Genomic DNA, 19,883 nt, shown 5'->3' with positions numbered 1-19,883 from the left:
AGAAAGAAACAAAGAATTTTCAATCGGGGATGGAACTGGGTTGGGCACCCACTTACTTTTTGCGTTCTGCTCTCTCTCCCTCCCTCTCTCTCTCCTTCTATCAGGAAATGCAGGCATTGACGAGATCAAAGGTTCCAGTGGACTCTGGTACGGATCATAGATGGAGGAGAAAAACGAAGGTTCCAAATCAAGCAGATCAATGATGGATGGATGGATGCTGCTCAAGTCCCTCCACGCTCCAAACTCGAACAACCAAAAACGCAGGGGAACGTGTCTGCGGCCGCCGTGATGCCTCTTCCTTCCAACCGCTGTAGTAAGATTCTCTATCTATCCTCTCTTTTGCCAGCTAGGAGTAGGTAGCAGTGGGCTATCTATCCATGGTATGCATGTGTACTAGCTAGCTCCTCTCATTGCGAACGCAGGGAGAGTTTTACGTATCATCCATCTCGTCCTTCTCCTCCCTTCCTTGTCGTTTCCCAGATCCGCCGCCGTTCCATCCCAGCTTCATTTCCTTCTCGTTTCACTTTCATTATACCCCTTCCCCTGCTGTAAAGCCTAGAGCAGACCTGATCAGATCAGATTCCCACGCGAGCTCTGCTCCTGCTGCATCCACGGTACTGTAGATAGATTACACTCCCGCTCCCACAGGATCTGAAAAGGGGTAAAAGGGGGAAGTCGTGGGCGGCAAGCAGGCCCTGCATCACCTTGTCCTCGTAAATAGGGCGTTTTCAGCAACCTTCTGTAGATGGACTGTAGATTGTTAGGTTCCCCCTGTTGTTGTTGTAGCAGTAGTAGTAATGATTACTCGACATGGCGATGATCCCAGCCTGGGATGGCGTGTATCTGTCTGTCTGTCTGTCTGTCTGTGTGGTTCGATCGATCCGTGGTCTGTAACGTCAAAAAAAGCAAGGACAGAACGATGTCCATCTATCCATTCCAAAAGTCGTCCAAGAATCCTTGAATCACCTTGACGTCCTTCAATGGAGCATGTGTCTTCAAGTCGAGACATTCAATCTCTGACCTGGTTTCCTTCCCCCAACTCTCGTATGCTTACGGAGCCTGAGGCGTTGGCGACGGCGAGATCACCCCCATTCCCACGCCCGGTACATTTTCCTCTTCCCCACCATCGCCTGCACGACGGACCATGCGCTCGAGTGCAGCGATTCTCCTCAGCAATGCAGCCTCGCGCGCCGTGGCCGCGGCCTTCTCCTCCAGGAGACCCGCGATGCGGTCAACAGAGGCGGCCTTCTCTCGGCGCAAGGTGCGCACGCTGTCGACGAGCGTGTCGAGCCTTTGTGTCCTACGGCCGTCGCGACCTGCGTTCGAAGAACCCACAGCCTCGTCCAGGGCCCAGTGCTGCTCCGAGAATTCTTCCACCGCCGCCTGAAAGGAGCCGTCGCGTACGCCACGCACGACTTCTGTGCCGAACTCCCCGTCGTCTTCTCGTGTCCCGGTCCCCTGCGTGGAGGTGTTTGTGCGCTGGGCGGCTGCCGAGTCGAGGTATTCAAAAGCGTCTTTGACGAGTTCCCGGATGGTTTTCTCTCCTGTGGCTGCCGTCGACGTCGGCGACACCGCCTGCTCGAGCTGTGATCTCGGCGAATCAAGCGTCGAAGTCTTCGTCAAGTCTATATAGCCGCAATGTCGTGGACTCAGCCCAGGTTGTCTCCTGGCATGGTCTTCCTTCTGTTTGCTTTCTTTCTGTAGCTGACTAGCAGGGCCATTTTTCTGTAAGGGGCGCACCATCGGACGCGAATGACGTTGCTGTTCTCTCCTGGTCAAGTCCATCATCAATGCAGTTCTCAACTTCAGCTTCTGTCTCTGCAATGGGTCTTCCATGCCACTACCGTCCTCGAGCTGTCTCTCAGCGACGATTTCGATATCGTCGTCACCATCATCACCATCACCATCATCCTGTTGTTTCTTTCTGGTGTCGGCTTCCGTACTTTGATATTTCCGCTTCGTGCCCTTCGCCCTGCCTTTCTCTTGGCCAGCTGTCTTCCCATCTCTTGCCCCGGCCACGGCTTTCTCGGGCGGCATCCCCAGCTTTGGTGATTGTGATCCTTCGGAAAGCGTGTAGGTAGCCTAATCTTCTCTATTCTTGTCCGGAGGGGGCCCAATGTCTGCGAATCAGGCTATGTAAGGTTCGAGAAGGTTTCCGAGAGAACGGAAGAACAAAATGAGTGCAGTGGCCAAGACCGACCATAGTACATATAGTTCGGGGGCAGATTTCGTTCTAAGAATGTAACCCAATAGGTCTTGACGCAGGTGGCTAGGAAGTTAGGAGTAGAGAAAAGGTATTACGGTCATCATCCGCCAAATCGACCACGGCAGAGGAGTTTGATGCCTCATCCAATGGCTTGATCTACGCATGAATGATACGTTGTCTGAAGACAATGAGTGGGGGCAGAGAGATTGGGATGACGAAGTCGAGACAAGGGTGAGAAACGCTGGGGTGAACGAACGAGGGCACTCCTGCGAAGGAGGGATCACATCGACAGCAAGCTGAAGCTGAAGATGAGTGAGAACTTCAAGTTGAAGGGGGGACAGCATAATAGGAAATACAGTGTGCGGTGAACAGGAGCGAGAGTCGAGCAGTCTGTGAAGCATTGGGAGCAGTCGACGATGGGAGATTTCTGCAGCAAGGAGTCAACTCAGTCGACGCTTTTTGTGATCATTTTCATGTGGCAGATTCGGAGCCTGGAGCTTCAGAGTGCCCGAGATCTGGGCGAGAATCTGCGTTTCCGGGCTCTTGTATCTGTTTTCGTGCATTCGGTTGGAGAGCTCGGGATCATCCCAGGGGTCTCCTTTCTGTTTTCGCAGCCTTCGTCCTGATCCTTAGAAAAATAATTCGAGACCAATCCAGTCCCAGTCCAAGTGTGCCGTCTGGTAGTCAAAAAAATGCCTCGCGGGGCCCAATGCGTGGGAATTGTCCAGCCAACTCCGCAGCCGGCGCCGACCATCTGGCTGAATCACTGGGCTCCTAAATGTCAATCTCAATCTCAATGCCCAAGTCCATGCTGGCAATGATCTCATCATCCATCGCTGCCTTGCGAATGGTAGGCAAGCCCTTCTTCTTCTGCTGTTGTAAAACTACAGGCTTCAAGGTGCTGGAAGCGACCGGCGTTGCACTCCGTGGAGTCCCATTAGCCAACGAAAGCGGATTCGGTGATGCCGTCCGCGAAATGCTTGCTGCCGCCGCCGGTCGCGGAGTCCCCAAGCCGTTAACCGGTGTGCCCGCACGACTAATGTCACTTCCGCCCTCGAACAATTCATCGACGCCCGGAGCAAGAGTCTTCTTCGCCTTACGAGCTCTCATTTCCGCGAGTTGCGCTTTCCGAACATTCTCCGCGTTCAGTCGCTGATTCCGGCGGTTAAGCTCTGCCAGGCGCTCCTGTTCGGGGTTGACGTAGGCGGTATCTTGTTTGGTCAAACTCGTTCCAAAAGCCAGTTTCATAGGCACGATTGACGCAAGCTGGTTCTCCAACTCTTCGGCAAGATCCTCTTTCCCGTCAGCGCGGGCTTCCACAATCCTGGCCTTGAGGTCCTCTTTCTCTTGGTTTCGGGTAATCTTCTCGATGAGGTCGTTTTGAGCTTTGATCTTTTGCGAAATCTCGGCTTCGCTGAAGCGGTGGTTGATCAGGCGATTAATCTGATCAAGCTTTGAGTTGATGAATGCTTTAGTAGGCAGCTTCAAATTCTCATTGGCCATGACAGATCGGTATCTCCGCCATTCGTCGTCCGTAAACTTGGACATGGAGCATTCAAGGAACGACCATGCTCTCTCTGCTTTACCGTGCGCGGCGAGGATGTACAATTCGACTGGAAAGGGTCGTCCGTTGGATCCGATCATCGCGTACGGCTTGCCCTTGGTGAAACCCTTGATCAAGCACAGACGATATTCATTAACGCCTGGATTGCGACCTGGTCCAAGGCAAACACGGGCATAGCAGTCTGTGATGGCTTCCTCAAACCCAGGGGTGTAGCAGACTTGAGCGAAATTGTCACGACCGACACGAGCTCTCTGGATGTCGGCAAGTTCGGCGATGGGTTCATCTTTTGGTGGTGTGGGAGTTCGTCGCTTGTACCGACGGTCATCGTACTCATTGTCACTCTCGCCTTCGGCATCCGCATCGCTGTAGTCGTCTCGTGGTGACGCTGCCTTTCTCGCAAATCCGTCCTTTTTCCGCTGCTCTTCACGGAGACTCTTTTCTTCCCGCTGTCGCTTGTAGGCCTCAATGGCACTGCTGGCTTCTCCGACACGACCGCCACCAACTTTGGTGCGCTGTCGAGTGCTCTTTCGCTGGGTGTCCTCCAGTTCGGCGGCGCTGGCCTTGCGCTTGTTCTTTGCGGCATTCTTCGCCTCCTCGCGAGCGCGGGAGGCGACGAGACGGCGAAGAGTGAGATCTTGTTCATGACGCTCCACCTGTTCACTGCGCTGTGCGAGGATCTCCTCTCGTTCGATTTCAGGCTTCGCTTCGATCCGGGCCTTGTCTTCCGCGTCATAGTAGAGTTTTTCGTAGGGGAAGATAGGCTTGTCGTCGGCACCGGCGTCGAAGTCGGCTTCAGAATCAGACTGAGACATGGATGCGGACTCCGAGTGTTGCGACAGCAGAGAGCTGTAAGAACAGCGCGTCAGCAGCGATCGCAGCGTTGGGGTGAACAGCGAGCCTTACACTTCATCTTCATCATCCGAATACGTCTTGCGGCGTCTGGTGCGTTTGACGGCCTTTGCAACACCCTTACGAGCCATGTCTGGGGACGGAGATTCTCTCGTTTGCTTTTTAGAGCGAGGTGGCGAGGGGGATTTTGGTTTGGGGGAGGACGGGATGCTCTCCTCGCCAGAGGAGTCGCCTCCGGCGAGAGCAAGAAGTTCCGCATCCAGGTCGGCCATGGTGAGGCAGTAAAGCGCAGTTCACTGTGCGCTGCTAGTGGGACAAGGGCTGTTCTCAGGGTCGATTGCTCAAAGGAAGAAGGTGAAGCGAACGGTCGGAAGAGGAAAAACTGCTACCGGTCACAAAGTGATCTCGTTCTTTGAAGCCTTTAGTCGTCGGTCAGTCGAGGATTGTGCTGAGGTCCCGCAGAAAAATGGTCAAACATCAGCCACCGATCTAAACAAACTGCAGTCTAGTGCAGAACCAAATGAGAACAACCAAATGTGTCAAATGGCACACGAGGCACAGTAGAAGCAGAATAGATCGTTCGAGATGGGAGAAGGAGGTGCGACGGGTGGACAGGACTGAGGTCTCTGTGCCGGACTCTTGACGGGACGACGAACTCTGGAAGTGAACACGGGAAAATGACATGACTCGGTTGTCGGCAAAATTTCCGACCTAATGACTCATGACTCGCGACTACGACGATGGATACTTGTGCCAGACTGCGCATCTTCGCCTCCAAGTGATGGTCAATTTGTTGCAAGGATGATTGTCAGGAATTGTGCCAAAGCCGTGTCTGGTGCGCCGAGGTGCTCAAAGTCATGCTTGTCCTTTTCAAGACAGACGGCAGTTCGACATCTGTCCACCCAAAGTGCCGCTTCTGAATCAACTCCGGACCCAGCTCGACCTCGAACAGTACTTTCCAATGAGCAGAGGAAGTTTCTCGACAGTGCGCTACGTGTCAATCAGGCCGGGGAACTTGCTGCCACTCTCATATACACCGCTCAGACGCCACCGGTGGTCAAAGCCTACCCACATCTCCGTCCGCTCATGAAACACATGTATGACCAAGAAGCCGGGCATTTCAAAGTCTTCAATGAACTCCTGGCAAAACACCGCATCCGGCCCACGGCCATGTATCCAGTCTGGCAAGTGGCAGCGACTGTTCTGGGGTGGACAACGGGGATGATGGGCAGAGAAGCTGCCATGGCATGTACGGAGGCAGTAGAGACGGAGATCGGGAATCATTACAACGGTCAAGTGCGGGAACTCTTCAAATGGATGACCGAATTGAAGGAGAAAGGAGAGGAGCTTGATCCCGAATTGAAGGTCTTGATTGAGGAAATCAAGCGAATACGCGATGAGGAGCTTGAGCACCTGGACTATGCTGTCGAAAATGATGCGAAGGAGGCCCAGCCATACCAGCCGCTGACCGATGTCATTCGATATGGATGCCGGGGAGCTATCTGGGTCAGCGAGAGAATATGAGATCAACAGATGTCAATCGTGACCGTTTACAAGTATCTGTCATAATATGAGTGTGGCCACATTCGCTGGCAGGCGACCGCTGGCATCATCGTGTCTGGATTTGGATGGTACCAGACATATTCAATCCAGATCTTTGTCAGGGACGCCGTGCACGGGCTGAGACAGGGATTGGGGAGCAAACGACATGGCCCACTGTCATCTCGGATACCTATCGAGACGACGCTGGGCTCATCGCCTGGCTTGTGCCTTGCTGGTGGAGGTTAGGTTGGGGGTATCGATGCTTCACCGCTTTTCAAGCAGCTTGGGCAGAAGACGGACGCTATTCACACTTGATTAATGCTATGCTTGTTGTTGGGGCCTCGCTATGCCTTACAACAAGGCGTCAATCGTCGCCCGTCGGGGCATGTCTGCGTCCAAAGACGCCGCCCGAGCCCGACCACCCGCTGCCTCCAACGCGCGCCTTGATGCCATGTACTCCTCGCAAAAGCGGCAAGGCGTCATCCTCCAGTCCTCCACCTGCTTCACCCCTTTACAAGGCTTCTCCTTGACCGACATCATTATTATATATTCCAGCCCGCTCTTGCACCGCACCACGGCATATTCCACATGCTGCTCCCCATCAACACACCCGAAATGGACGATCTTGATTGCATAGCACATTTTGCTGCCTTGGGTGTCGTACAAAAGGACTGGTGCCGTGTGGTATTTGATGGGGCAAAGAAGAAAAGCTTCCAGGCTGAGGGCAGGCAAGGGGTCGAGATTGTTTCTTTGACGGGCGATTGAAGCGTTTGGAGTGGAGATGAGTGCTGCAAGTTGCCGACTGTTCTCTCAAATGGCCTTTGTGTGCAGTGATTGGTGAGTGATTGTGTGATTTGCTTGCCGTGTGACTGTGGACTCAGGCACTTTCTTTGGCTGGTGACGATGATTTGGGATGATTTCGAGTTGAGAAGAGCATCCAAGAGGGTCGGCAGTATTCAAAAGGGTCGAAAATCTGGCATGAAGCTGGTCTGGTCTGGTCTGTGATCTGCTCGTGGTCGTGGATAGGGAATATGTGTTTGATGGTCATCAGCAAACTGTGGACAGGAAGAGTCGGCGTGATCAGTTGCCAGTGCACCAATTTCAACCGGATGGAAAAGCGACAAAAGGACAAAAGGGATCGTGTGCCCTGGTCGTTGCTTTTCTCTCCAAGACAATCGCGGTTAAAGAGGTTGCGCCTTCCTGGAGTGAGAGAAGCAGAATCGCGGCGCAGACACTACGCTTCACAGCGGTGGCATCCTCCATCTTCCTCTCTTCCTCTCTTTCTCTCTCCAAATGCTGCAGACATTCCATTCAGTCATCCGTTCATTCACCCACCCAGGCTTAGTGTCAGCAATCATTCATTCACGACATCACAATAGCAATCATTCTCTTGAGCAATCAGACCTTACTTTTCCATCTTCAGCAGGGGTATAAGACCTGCCTTCCCATCCCACTCCTGTCCCTCTGCAAGGATCGCAAGCCCAGAAGGTCTTATTGCATCACTACCGGGCAACATCATAACCAACACCTTTCCATCACCATGTGCCAGATCAAGCTCCCTGTCTGTCCCTACCCCGCCCACGATCCGGTCTCCTCCCTTCTCTTCAACCCGAAGAACGCACCCTGGTGGGAAGTCTGCGACAAACCACGGCCCTGGGGTCGCCTCTCCTGCGGCGGGCTTGAGGTCTACCATCCCGAACACCTGACTCAGTCCGAAAACAACCCGACCGTCGATCTGGACACCGCCGAGCAACACGAAAAGCCAAACCAAGAGCCCGCCGGTCACGAATCCACCCTACAGAACCTCATCAAACCTGGAGATGCCCACCAAGAACGATTTCAGCAAAAGCCCTGCTGCAAATGGTGCACAGCGGTTCTCAGACTGGCAGCAACAAAGTCGAAGGAGATGCAGAAGCTGGCACGGGAGGAGATGGCAGAGGTCGAGAAGAAGATGGGTGACGACGCTGAATTGAGGAAGATGCGTGAGGAGATTGCCAGCAGGGAGCAAGAATTGGATCGAATGAGACACCGTGCTTGGAGAAAGTGCACCGTGCTAATGGGTGGATTGGTTGAGAAGTCGGGAGAAGACGAGACGCAAAGCTCAGTCTGATCACCCGACATTGTATGGCAGACATTGAGATAGCAACAGCCACAAGCATATTGTTACCAATTGGGTCTGATTGCGCATCATGGTGTAGGTGAGATCCCTGCACGTTTGTACCAGAAGTGTTGACCTTCCAGACTTGCCCATATCTATACTGAACACATGTTGTCGTCCTATGCGTCCAACGTTTTCTCTATCTGCCCTCGACGGGGACGTGTGACTGATTCAAAGGGGAAAAACCAAAGACAGAGCTCCCTCCATTCTTGTTTCTCTATTCCCCCACAGACTAACGGGAAACGAGACGAACACGAGACTATGTGAAGGCCATGTGCAAAGAAGAGTTGGAAAGCTGTCCAGCACACACACACACACACACACACTCGTTATCCACCTACCTACTTCTTCTTCTCCCCCTTGGGCGACCACTTCAACCTGATGCGCTCCGGGTGTCGCATTGTCACGGTCAATCCCACATGCGAGTCCTCGACGACACGCTCAATCCTGCGTCTCGCATCGAGCATATCTTCGCCCACCTCCAGCACCGGGTCGACGCGATGATTCCGGAACAACTGCGCCACCACCGCCACGAATTCGACCTGCGAGAACTTCTTACCCGGGCAGACGCGAGGGCCGTGCGACCAGGTGAGGAACGCGGCCCCGTCACGCGGACCAGGCAGGAGTGATTCTTCTCCTTCCTTCTCTGAAGAGATCCAACGCGAAGGGCGCCAGACGTGAGCGTCGTCGCCCCAGAGCTTGGGATCCGTCTGCGTCGCGGCGTTGTTGGCCAGCACCGTCGTCCGGGGCGGCAACACCACCGTCCTGCCACCGCCGATCCGGAGCACCTGCGACGAATTCCCCGTCCAGCGCGGGACGCCGTTGAGCGGCGAGTACAGCCTCAGCGTCTCGTGCATGATGGCCAGGCATCGCTTCAACCTGGGGAACGCCTGTTCGTACGGGCCCATCATTCCATCATCATCGTCTCTACCATCTCCCTTCCCCTCGTCCTCCCCGTCATGCTCATCCCCCATCACACGCTGAATCTCCTCGCCGATCCAGTCCTGCAACTCCGGATGCGCGGCCAACAAGGCAATGCCGTAGGTGAGGGCGTTGGCTGTCGTCTCGTGTCCGGCCAGGTTATAGAGGAACAGGTTGCCGTAGATCTCGTCGTCCGAGAGCCACTGTCTGCCACGGGTCTTGTGATCCGTATTGTTGTCCACCCCGTGGAGCTCCTTCTTCGCCTGCTCCGACACCCGGACGAGCGTGCTCATCAGGTTGTTATTGCTATTGCCGCCTTCCTGGCTGCCTCCTGCGTCGTATGCCTCTCGCTCGGCTTTGACCATGGCGACCAGGTACCGGCGACACTCGACGAGCGCGGTGCGAACCCGCCGAAAGCGCCGCGGGAGCAGCCAGACCGGGGCGCGGGTGGCCGACGCCAAGACGATAGTAGCGAAGAGATTGTCCATGAGCGTGTGGATGGTCTCAAGGAATGAGAACTCGTAGCCCGCCTCGGGCGTGCGGTACCGGCTGTCGAAGGGCTGCGGTTTGCCGAACCCGGCGCCGCTGAGCACGTTGAGCGCGAGCGAGTTGGCGTCGTCCCGAAGCGTCCCCGGCGTCGTCGTCGTCATCGTCCACCCCGCCAGCATATCCCTCGCTTGTCGCGCTGCCTCCCTCCACACCAACGCGCTGTTCCGCTCGTTGAACGGCGGTGTCGTGATCCGCCGTTGGCGCTGCCACGTCTCCCCGTCGCTGCTGATTACCGAGGGGCCAAAGATGGCGAACGGCGCGGCGGTCGCGGGACTCTTGATGAAATCTCTCCACCGGTTCAGCACCTCCGCCGCGGCGTCGACGTCGCCCACCACCACCTGACACTCTGCCGGGGTGACGACGGTGAAGGCGGCCCCGTACCGCGCGTGCATGCGGTATCGGTACTCCCACGGCCAGCCGAGATAGCTGTACCGAACGAATTCACCCAGGCCGAACGGCAGCTTCTGGATGAGAGGAGCGAGGACGGGTCTCCCGAGCACCCACAGCGGGTTGAGCGCGTCAATGGGAGTCACAATGATGGGCAGGCCGATCTTTCGCGCCGCCACATAATGCGAGACCAGGCCGTGGAATGTCCATACTACCAAGGCTAAGATGCCATAGACAACGAGCGCCGAGATCATGTTGATTGACCCTTGTGCCGAATGCTCATCCGCTCCCTTTCCTTTCCCGGTTGGGGGGTGGGGGGTTGGCGAGCAATAGATGTGATGTCTCGCAGCAAAGTCTCGACTGAAAGTTGCCCGGGTATCTATCTATGTATGGCTCAAGGGTCCAACACAGTATGACGGGAAGAGATGGATGGGAGAGAATCGAGATTAGAGAATCAAGACCGCAAGCTTTTGTTCAAGTCATATATACACAGAGAGAGAGAGGGAAAAAGGCCCCCCATCTCCGGCCTTTTCATAGCGTTGCAGTGCTATCCCCCTACCCTCCTAAGTAAGTAAGGTAGGGGGAGGGGAGAAGTGTACATAACACACCGACCGTCGCCAGCCATAAGCTGGTGAGTCTGGTGAGTCTGGGTTCCAACACCCTCGCTCCAGGCTGGTTGATGAGCGGGTATTCTGCACAAATCCAGACGCGTTTGCAGCGGCACATACAAATCAGGAGCGCTCGCTGTCCATCCTCTTTTGACCGGTGCCTCGCTTAGTGCCCGTGAACCTCCCTCCCTTCTTCTCGTGGGTGGTTGTCGAAACGAGGCTGACGTAAGCCGCCGATATGGAATTCACCAACCAGATTTCGCTTGCTTGCTTGCTTGACCGGTTCGTTGGTTTGTTTGTTCGGTCGGTCGAAGAAACCGGGTCGAAAATTAGATAAGACAACTCACCCAGTTTTTGTGAGTACCTAAGGCGTTAATGTTAATAACAAGCTACACCGGATGGATAGACGGCGGGGCGATTGATTGGTGGCAGACGCCCGGCCGGTTAGAGGGTTGCAACAGGTCGCTGCTCAGCTCCAGACGCTAATTATCCCCCGTCACCGCCGGAATCGATTTCGAGAGTCGAGACTGTGCTGGTCCGTCCTCTTGTGATAGCTCCGATTGGGCGCTGATCCGTCATAACGATATTTGGTGTGTGGTCGCCGGTGCCCGAAAGAAACATTTACAGGACCTGGGAAGACGTGCCCCCTTGGTGGACGTTTTGAGCAGGCCGACGGGCTCTCTTTTCCACGGCTTCTTTCCACCGCTCGGTCATTCTCGTGCGGAGCGGCTGCGGCCAGTCGGTGTCAAAGTCCAGGGAGTTCGGTGCTTCTGGCGGACAGACCAGATCCAATTCTTCCGGTCCCCAGAGGAGGTGGTCAGCGAAATCGTCCCAAAAGCGACCTTGCTTGCTGAAATTGGCGCCGCCGTCGGGGTAGGCGTTGATTTCTTTCGGATCAAAGGCCACCATGGGCCGCGGCGAATCCTGTCTATGTGGAAACGACGCTTGCTCGCGTGCAAACGACTGATGCATGCTCTCGATGTCCCGAATCAAGCGGTCCGGTGGCGGTCGATCACCAGGTCTTAGGCTCAGGCATTCCTGGATGAGCTCGATCAGTTCAGGGCTATAACGGTTACTGATTTCCGAGTCGACGTCGTTAAGGACATTCGTCCCATCGAAACTCATCCAGGCCGGCCCTTCGCACAGCAAGATATCGTCGACTTTGTCGCTCAGCACCTCTATCTCGTCCATCGTCATCAGATTCCACAGGACGGCACCAATGGCCCAGACGTTGGCTTCATGACGGACCCGGTGCAGCGACGTGCTCCTGTTGGAAGGAAACCGAGGGTTGACATCCTCGCTGAAATAGTAATTACGCCAATCTTGCATGTGGTGAATACGTTGCTCCTGGTTTTGGATTAAAACCGACCGTGAAGGAGACGGGCAAAAATGGGGACTTACCGGCGCTTTCCAACACTGCGTGCCTTGTTGTATGAGCTGGGCGGTATTTCGTGTGAGTTCATTGGCATTGGTGGTGACGGCCAAGCCGAAATCACCAATCTTCGGCACGGGATAGTAGGCCGTTCCCTCTTGTCTGCCCGGATTCCTGCCCAGGAAGATGTTCTCCGTCTTGATGTCATTGTGCAGAAGGTACTGCCCCGGCGTGGTCTCCCCAAAATTGTTGAACTTCAGACTCCTGAACGGTCCGGCGCTAAAGTCAAGATAGGCTTGTGCCAGGAAGTGGAAAGTGTGCCAGAGGAAGGCTTCGGGGAGGTATTTACTGCATAACCCTTGGTTAGATTTCAGAACCGACAGCAGCAAAACGGGGTGGAACTGACTTCCATGCTTTGTATCTCAGCCTCAGCGTCTCCAGGGTGTCAAACTCGCAGAACTCAAGGTAGTATCGGCAGTATTCCTGGTCAACTTTATACTGACGAAGACGCACCAGGTGGTCGGACTCGAGATCATTAGTTTGCGCCATGATGGCAGCTTCCCTGGTCAAAGATATCTTCTTTCCCGTAATTGGGACGAAGTCTTGGGGGTTGGCGTCTGTGACTTTCAACACGAATGCCTAATCCAAGCTCTCATCAATCTGTCGTCCTCAAGACTCGTGCGGGAATGCAGTACTTACGTCGGTTCTTTCTTCCCTCTCATTCAATTTCGTAAAGAGGGCCGCCGCACCGAACGATCCCTAGTGTCGTCCAAAAGATCATGTCAGTTCGCCGGTCTTCCGACAGGGGAAAGCAAAGTGACTGTTCCAACATACCCTCCCCAAAGGCCTCTCCAAGCGCCATTCGTGTTCGTCGAGAAGGTCGAGGGTAGAACCGAAAAGATGGAGGAACCTTTCGCCAGTGGTTCTGGAGAGACCCGTCGAGTTGATCTCGTTCCAGCTGAAAAAGTGCTTGATGGGTGACTCGGCCTCGTTGCCATTCTGGTCAGCTTGTTTGAAGAACGACTGGAGGACAGTTGGGTCCCATTTCACACGAAAGCCATCCATCGCCATTTTGCCCCAAACAGAATTAGTTCTTTGCCGTAAATGTGAGTGTTTTAGGAAAGACGATGAAATGTACAGGAGGACAATGCTCGAGTCGTATTGAGCTAGGATGCTAGGCAAACGTGTTGGAGAATGAATGGGAATAAGGTCATTGGATTTCTTGGGGCTCGTGAACGCTGTTCTGGTGTACATTATGCTTTCCCACCGCATCCGGAACGCCATTGTCCTCGGTCAAGTTGATTCGACGGTAGACAAGGGCACCTCTTTTTGTTCACTCTCTCCCCTCTGGACATCCGACCAGCAAAGATATCGATGGTCAGAGCGGGGTTCAATTCAATCCAGTCAATCCCCTTGTTGCGGCTTTGTTTCGATGCAGCTCTGCCGCCATCTCCACATAGGGACCACGTGATTAGACACGTGACCTCTTCCACCAATATTGGTGGTGATAGCTCTTGAATCTTTGTTCGACCTTGGTCAAGCACGAACAGAGACATGCTCATATCCCTGTGTCTTACTCTTCTGCTTCTTCTTCGAGAGCTTCCAACTCGGCTTTCTCATAGGCTTCCATGATCTTTGGATCCCACAAGGTCGTGCCCTTGGGTGGAATGCCGTGATTCATGTCTTTGAAGACCGGCCCGATGCAGTTCTCCCATCTCCGTCTGCGATCCATAAGCATCCGCGCCGAGTCACCAATATCTCGGGCTCTGTTCACGCTCATCGCTGTGCCAGGTCCGCCCACGCCGTGGGCGCCCGGTCGTGGTTTGTTGGCACCTGGACCACCCTTCTTTGTCTTTCCCAACGTCCGAGTTCGCTTGAGATAGGCTTGTTGGACTTGACTGTCAAGATCTTCGTGGATCGTGCTGTATTCCTGAAACGCGAGCCGTTCCTTAGCCAGGTCTAGCAGGCGGGATTTGCGAGCCCCGTTCACGACCATGACCCGGCGTAGCTCTCCCTGAAGCAAGCGCAGTCTTTCGCTGATATCATCATCATGGTGGGCTTCAAAATCGGGATTTTCATCCTGTCCCAGGAGGCCAAGATGTCGGAGTTCGCCTTTGATTCGCTCCTCGCCCTGGATGTAGTCAAGACGCTGGGAATTGGACGATTTTGCAGGTGCCTGGTCCGCCACAGCTGCTGCAGGGGGCAGTGGCTTCTCAGAAGTGTCATGACCGTTGGTGAGCCCATCCAAATCCATAGTGTCGTTGCCGTCGGCCATAAAAGAATTCAAGTCGCCTGCGGGATTGGTCTCACTCGCCGGTGTGCGGTGCTCGAACTTGAGGAGGGACAGCAGCCGGCTAGCGAGCGGTCCAGTCGAGATCTGATCGGTCGCGATATTATCATCGTTGATCTGTTCCACACTTCCCCTGGGATGATTCGAGGACAGTTTGTCGTTGCCATTCTCGACAGAAATCGTTCCTGAATCTTCTTCCGCCCAGATCTCCTGATAGGAACGCTTGCCTCGAGGTACTGCGAGAAATGGAGTTGTTCGATCACCCTGCGCCACGTCAGTAAAGATTCTTCCACCATTGTTCTCGTACACTTACTCGTTCGCGCAACCAGGCAATGTCCTCTTCCGTGAGAGGTCGCACATAAGGCTCAACATACGTCAGGAATGTGTTGGCAGCGACTTGGTTGGTGGGTTTGGCATTGCTAAAGTCTTTGTCAGGCGGAGTGCCTGCGACTTGATCACTCAGGTCCTTTGTCGGATACGCAGTGACGCTGTAAATCTCCTTCTTCTCCTCGTCCGACATGCCGGGCGTCACCTCCCGAATGTGGTAGACGACTGGGTCAGGCGCTAGGGGGTCAGGGAAGAAACCTTGCTGCGGCACAGGTGGCTGGACAACACGAGCGTCTTCAGCATCTGACATTGACACGTCCGACTTGGTTGGGGAGGCGTGCGCACTGGCAGCTGCTGCCTCTGGTGAATCAGCAACTTCAGATAGTGATGAAGTACCAGGACTGAGTTTGGTCTTCTTTGAAGGAGAAGGACTGTCCAAAGGCCCGGGTGTGGCACGGGACGGTTTCGTCTTTGAGGGTTCATCTGGGCGTGTTTCGTTAGTGAATTCTCATCACAATCCAGGTCCTTAGAGGACGATTGATGGCTCAACAGAGGAACTTTGCCGGCATCCGCCAAGGTAATGGATATAGAAATTATAAGGAGAGTGGACAGACAACCAACATACCTTCCTTCTTGATCTCGACGTTGTCGACATTCTCGGGTCGGTCTTTTCGCTTCTTTGCCTTGGGATTCTTCTGCGAATGGACTTCCTCTTTGCGCGCCTTCGCCCGGCGAGCCTGCTCTGCCTGGCGGTCGCGATCTTGCTGATCTGTTTCCACATTCTTCTTCTGTTCATGAATGAGGCGGATGGCTTTCTCGCATGATTCGGCGCGTTTTTCGGCCGATTCGCTGAGATGCTTCAACTGATCGATAATCTCGTGCAGCGACTTGGGCTCCAGCTTAGAGCCATGAGTTTCCAAATGATCTATGATCTCTGCATAATTGGGCTTCGAAGACACCAGGAGTTTGGACGCTTCCAGGTCGAGGAGAGGAGTGGCCGTTGGTCCCAGCGGCGCAGTACCGGCACTGAGAACCGAGCTGGGGGTGGTATTCCTGCTTCGGGACTGCCGGCCATCTCGATTCTTCTTCTTGCTAGCACCTGGTAAGGGAGGCATAGTGGGATCGTATCTCGACTTATCGGTGATGGTGGATGTGGAACGTTGTGGTCAGAGTGGCGTTCGGGCGCTCGATCTCCCCATCACAAGGACTTCTCTGAAGATTCTCTCTTTGAAGATTCTCGAAGGTGGAGTTCAGCACCTCTCGCCAACGCGACACTGACTGCTGCGGGCACAGTGGGCTCAGGCTGTTTGATATGGCACCGTCTTCATCATCACTCATCACATCAACCTGACGTCGGAACTCGGCCGCAGGTGGATGCCAAGCGCCCTGTCGGCTAACATGCCATTTCTCAGGCCCAAGGCAATTTGTACGGAAGACGGATCGGATTGTTCTGAAGTGGAATAGCCGTGATAGCCTAAACTGCAGGTTGCCTAGGGGCGCCCAAGCCTACTGGGCGCTTGGGGCCCCTTCCCCTCCCAAATAAACAGTTAGCGAGGAAATCAGCCGGATCTGAAGGCACCCCTCGCGCCTCCTCGGCGCCCACTCACAGGGAGCCCAGCCCCGGAGAAAGCTGCAGGATGCTGAGACAAATCTTGAGAGGCTGGGCGCAACTGGGCAGCCGGCTGCGTCAACTGCAGGTTTGTCCGAGTTCTGCAGATCGTTCACGGGTTGAGGACTCGAGGTGGAAAGTCCGTCCTTACAATCAATCCCTTTCTTCACGTCCTTATTGCATCGTTCGTACACTTCATCCTCCCCTCCGACGAGGTCGCAACGACTTCCTCTCACGAAATTTGATGACCTCGATGCGTACGTCATCCAGATCTCGCAAGCCTCTCTGGTATCCGATCCGTGTTTGCCGGTGCCCAGCGTCTGGTTACTGTCGCACATAACAAGTCATGTACGCGGCCGACTGAGCCTGCCTGCGCAATCCGTTCCCTACGAAGTTGGTGGCAATCCGCTGTTTCGAGCAACCTAGATAGCCATGTGTAAGTGTGACCTTGAATGTTCCTGTCTCACACGCACACAAGAATAGGTGCTTACCCGCTGCGCAGCCGCACAGGACTTCGGTATCGTTGCGATTGTGTTGCCCAACCCACAATATGACCCCTCCAATGGAGCCCGCATTGTCAATGTATGAGACATCGAGACAGCGTACAAGACTGCTCAAAATAATACATGTGCTAATACATGAAAGGAATCTTTTGGTTTCGCACTGAGAGCATCGGGGCTCATTCGCACTCTGTCTCCCAGCAATCCTCACCATTACGATGTCATACAAGGCCTTGTATATTCTCCCGACCTTCCGGCCTCCAGTCCTTGTGACAACTCCACCAGATCCCTGATTCCGGCCAATGTCACGACACGGGCTCAGATACCCCCGGGCGATTACCCATTGATTGCGTTGGCACCGTGGACGGAGCCAGAATGCGTCTTTTCCTACCTCTCTGCCATGCGGTCCGATCAGGTCCGAGGAGCCATATTCTTTCAACCGGGCGATTCAAATACACAACCTCCTCCGGTCAGCGATCGCTCCTGGAGTCTCCGTGACGGTGGACAATGGAAATCCGCCAACCAGTATCCAGTATATGCCATCCCTGGGATGCTGGGATCTTTCCTGCTAAACGAACTAGCACTATACTCCGGGAACATGTCAGAGGTACCATTCGGCAGCGACCTGGTAGAGATCTACAACCCTCACGATACGGTCAGGCTATACGCAAGAATGGATGTCAATTCCAGCACCGGTATACCTTCGCTATGGGTATTTTTGATCATCGTCCTGGCCATCCTGCTGGCGGTGGTCTTGATGACTTCCATCGTCATGCACATGATCCAACGAAGACAACGGCGCATCCTCCAGCGGCGAGTGGCGAATGGCGAGGTTGATCTGGAAGCCCTGGGGATCAAGAGGCTGCAAGTGCCACAAGAGCTACTAGACAACATGCCAAAGTACACCTACCATGCGAAGTCGGAGCCAAATAGCATCAACGGCGACGGGCCGAATGAGGCTGTCGAGTCTGAAACGGTGGATGCAGTCAAACCCGAGGTGGGAAAGTCGGTGCATGCGGATACGAAGGACATTGAGAGTGCGATCGCACCTGCAATTGTGATCCGGCCTGTGGCGTTTTCTCAGTCGACTTGTCCAATTTGTCTTGACGACTTCATCAGCGGAGAGACGGCTGTTCGTGAACTGCCCTGTAACCATATCTTCCATCCCGAGTGCATCGATCCTTTTCTCCGCGACAACAGCTCACTATGTCCACTGTGCAAGAAATCATCACTTCCACCCGGATACTGTCCTGTTCAGGTCACCAACCTCATGGTGAGGCGCGAAAGACTAATGCGGAGGATGCGGCAGCGATCGAGGAGCGCCACAGAAGAGTCCTCACTGGGGACCCATTCAAACCGACTTCCGGCACCGCTCCTTGCACTCACCGGCCGTTCGGTTCGGACCATTTCCATCCCCATGGTGTCTCCTCAGATTCCTATGGACCAAGCGAGGAGTGCGACTGCACACATGGAGAATGGGCCTTTCTCTCGCAGGCGAAACACGATAGACGAGGAGATCCCTGCTGAGGTTCGAGCTCAGGGTGTGTCTGCGAGGAGAGCGTGGCTGCGTGAACGACTGGCGCGCAGAGAAGCTCGCAGTTATGAACAGCGGGCTGATGAAGGCCAGGCCGCCGAGGAGTCCCGACCTCTCTGTAAGTGTTGGTCCGGAATGTCACGCAACTGGTCGCTAACATTTTGTTCTAGGGCGCCGGGTCGCGGGTCGTCTGTTCCCCAGTCTTTGATGTGGTGATGATATGTGGCCCATATACCCTTGGATGGTTTTGATGCATAGCGATTGGCGTTTCCCCAAATGTTGCAAGTTGGTATGAGGAGGGACATATATGACATGGGTGTCGATATACGAGGGATCGGTTGGGGAAAAAAGGGATGAGTAATGAGTTTCCACGTGGATGAGGTTCTGAAAAGATGTCTGTTTGGATTCGTATACGCAAAGTCTGGCCGGTCGGATTCGTGATAGGATCAAAGCTGTTTCTTAGCTGGCGAACTTGTCATGCTTTCCTTTCACTCTAACGTCCAGGACCTCTTCGTAGAAATTTCCTTCCTTCTTCGCTCTCTTCAGGCGTTTCACTTCATCATCCTCTAGTTTTCGTCCAACCGCTTGTTCGAGCTCCCTCCGACTGACCTTTTCCTTTGCTTTTGTCTCTTTGTTCTGCTGTATTCGTGGCTTGAACCGGGCCTGCATCTTCACAATGAGATAGGTGGAATCTGATGATGCCTCACCGTCCCCGCGCAGTGAAATGTTGACTGATTTTGTGTTTGTAGGCTTCGTCTCTGTGACCGCGCAAAGATATCGTCTTCCCTTGTCGCCATCTTCCCGCTTCGACGCCGCCGTTCGGAGCCGCCACCTCGTCCTCCCATCTGCCGCATCGTCCACCGTCTCCACGATGAACCCCTCCTCGACGCCCCTGGCCTCCCTCTTCGCGCCCAGCACGCCCACGGAGTCACAACTCAGATAGCCTCCGTGACTCCCCTTGAAGCTCATTTCGCCCTTGCCCAGGCCCGCCACGGAACTCGCGACCCAGACCTGTCGCACGTCATGAGGTTCGGCCGTTTCCGCCACGCCCTCGACTATGTTTTCGAGCGGCGACGCAAAGACGTTGCCGTGCGCGTCGGCCGCGAGGGCCGTGGGGGGCACGGTGGGGAGGACGAGGATGACGGGGCCGGCGAGGTCGCTGGGCGCGTCGGGCGTGGTCCAGGAGTCGTCGTCGGAGGGGTCGACTGTCGTGGGTTGTTGGCCATCTTCTTCTTCCTCTTCATCGGGACGGTGCTTGCGCTTTTTGGGCTTCTTCTTGTCGCCCTTGAACGAGAGGGGCTTGATGGGCATATCCTCGAGATGAGAGTCTGGGTGCTTGAAAAATGGTGCGCACTCTATATCGCCGACTACCTGCAGTACCAGCTGGACAGCTGAGAAAGGAGATAGTGATGTGGTCGTGGTAAATCGCACGCAACAAGCAGATGCAGTTACATCAACAGAGACGAG

The 19,883-nt window shown here is 54.6% G+C and overlaps 9 protein-coding genes across 9 annotated transcripts; 3 read left to right on the top strand and 6 right to left on the bottom strand.

Moving 5' to 3' along the window:
- Positions 1 to 1,050: 1,050 nt before the first annotated feature.
- On the bottom strand, positions 1,051 to 2,037 carry AYL99_07812 (hypothetical protein; the record flags this gene model as incomplete). Its single annotated transcript, XM_018839321.1, has 1 exon — positions 1,051 to 2,037. One exon carries the CDS (start codon positions 2,035 to 2,037, stop codon positions 1,051 to 1,053), a length of 987 nt encoding a protein of 328 aa, XP_018692089.1.
- Positions 2,038 to 2,980: 943 nt separating this feature from the next.
- AYL99_07811 (hypothetical protein) lies at positions 2,981 to 4,891 on the bottom strand (the record flags this gene model as incomplete). The annotated part of the gene is made up of 2 exons (XM_018839320.1): positions 2,981 to 4,616; positions 4,674 to 4,891. 2 exons carry the CDS (start codon positions 4,889 to 4,891, stop codon positions 2,981 to 2,983), a joined length of 1,854 nt encoding a protein of 617 aa, XP_018692088.1.
- A 529-nt stretch (positions 4,892 to 5,420) lies between these two features.
- Positions 5,421 to 6,143, top strand: AYL99_07810 (hypothetical protein; the record flags this gene model as incomplete). Its single annotated transcript, XM_018839319.1, has 1 exon — positions 5,421 to 6,143. One exon carries the CDS (start codon positions 5,421 to 5,423, stop codon positions 6,141 to 6,143), a length of 723 nt encoding a protein of 240 aa, XP_018692087.1.
- A 1,558-nt stretch (positions 6,144 to 7,701) lies between these two features.
- Positions 7,702 to 8,271, top strand: AYL99_07809 (hypothetical protein; the record flags this gene model as incomplete). The annotated part of the gene is made up of 1 exon (XM_018839318.1): positions 7,702 to 8,271. The coding sequence occupies one exon, from the start codon at positions 7,702 to 7,704 to the stop codon at positions 8,269 to 8,271; it is 570 nt and encodes a 189-aa protein (XP_018692086.1).
- Positions 8,272 to 8,660: 389 nt separating this feature from the next.
- On the bottom strand, positions 8,661 to 10,430 carry AYL99_07808 (hypothetical protein; the record flags this gene model as incomplete). The annotated part of the gene is made up of 1 exon (XM_018839317.1): positions 8,661 to 10,430. The coding sequence occupies one exon, from the start codon at positions 10,428 to 10,430 to the stop codon at positions 8,661 to 8,663; it is 1,770 nt and encodes a 589-aa protein (XP_018692085.1).
- A 975-nt stretch (positions 10,431 to 11,405) lies between these two features.
- On the bottom strand, positions 11,406 to 13,227 carry AYL99_07807 (hypothetical protein; the record flags this gene model as incomplete). The annotated part of the gene is made up of 5 exons (XM_018839316.1): positions 11,406 to 12,131; positions 12,186 to 12,504; positions 12,563 to 12,795; positions 12,856 to 12,915; positions 12,991 to 13,227. 5 exons carry the CDS (start codon positions 13,225 to 13,227, stop codon positions 11,406 to 11,408), a joined length of 1,575 nt encoding a protein of 524 aa, XP_018692084.1.
- Positions 13,228 to 13,729: 502 nt separating this feature from the next.
- Positions 13,730 to 15,888, bottom strand: AYL99_07806 (hypothetical protein; the record flags this gene model as incomplete). Its single annotated transcript, XM_018839315.1, has 3 exons — positions 13,730 to 14,710; positions 14,760 to 15,256; positions 15,399 to 15,888. The coding sequence occupies 3 exons, from the start codon at positions 15,886 to 15,888 to the stop codon at positions 13,730 to 13,732; spliced, it is 1,968 nt and encodes a 655-aa protein (XP_018692083.1).
- A 926-nt stretch (positions 15,889 to 16,814) lies between these two features.
- AYL99_07805 (hypothetical protein) lies at positions 16,815 to 18,624 on the top strand (the record flags this gene model as incomplete). Its single annotated transcript, XM_018839314.1, has 4 exons — positions 16,815 to 16,818; positions 16,885 to 16,964; positions 17,028 to 18,534; positions 18,587 to 18,624. The coding sequence occupies 4 exons, from the start codon at positions 16,815 to 16,817 to the stop codon at positions 18,622 to 18,624; spliced, it is 1,629 nt and encodes a 542-aa protein (XP_018692082.1).
- A 251-nt stretch (positions 18,625 to 18,875) lies between these two features.
- AYL99_07804 (hypothetical protein) lies at positions 18,876 to 19,727 on the bottom strand (the record flags this gene model as incomplete). The annotated part of the gene is made up of 1 exon (XM_018839313.1): positions 18,876 to 19,727. The coding sequence occupies one exon, from the start codon at positions 19,725 to 19,727 to the stop codon at positions 18,876 to 18,878; it is 852 nt and encodes a 283-aa protein (XP_018692081.1).
- Between the last annotated feature and the right edge of the window lie 156 nt (positions 19,728 to 19,883).

This window comes from Fonsecaea erecta, assembly GCF_001651985.1.
Source record: "Fonsecaea erecta strain CBS 125763 chromosome Unknown Scaff6, whole genome shotgun sequence".
NCBI classification, from domain to species: Eukaryota; Fungi; Ascomycota; class Eurotiomycetes; order Chaetothyriales; family Herpotrichiellaceae; genus Fonsecaea; species Fonsecaea erecta.
The sequence above is the reverse complement of the archived record's forward strand: the minus strand, read 5'-3'. Positions and strand labels throughout refer to the sequence as shown.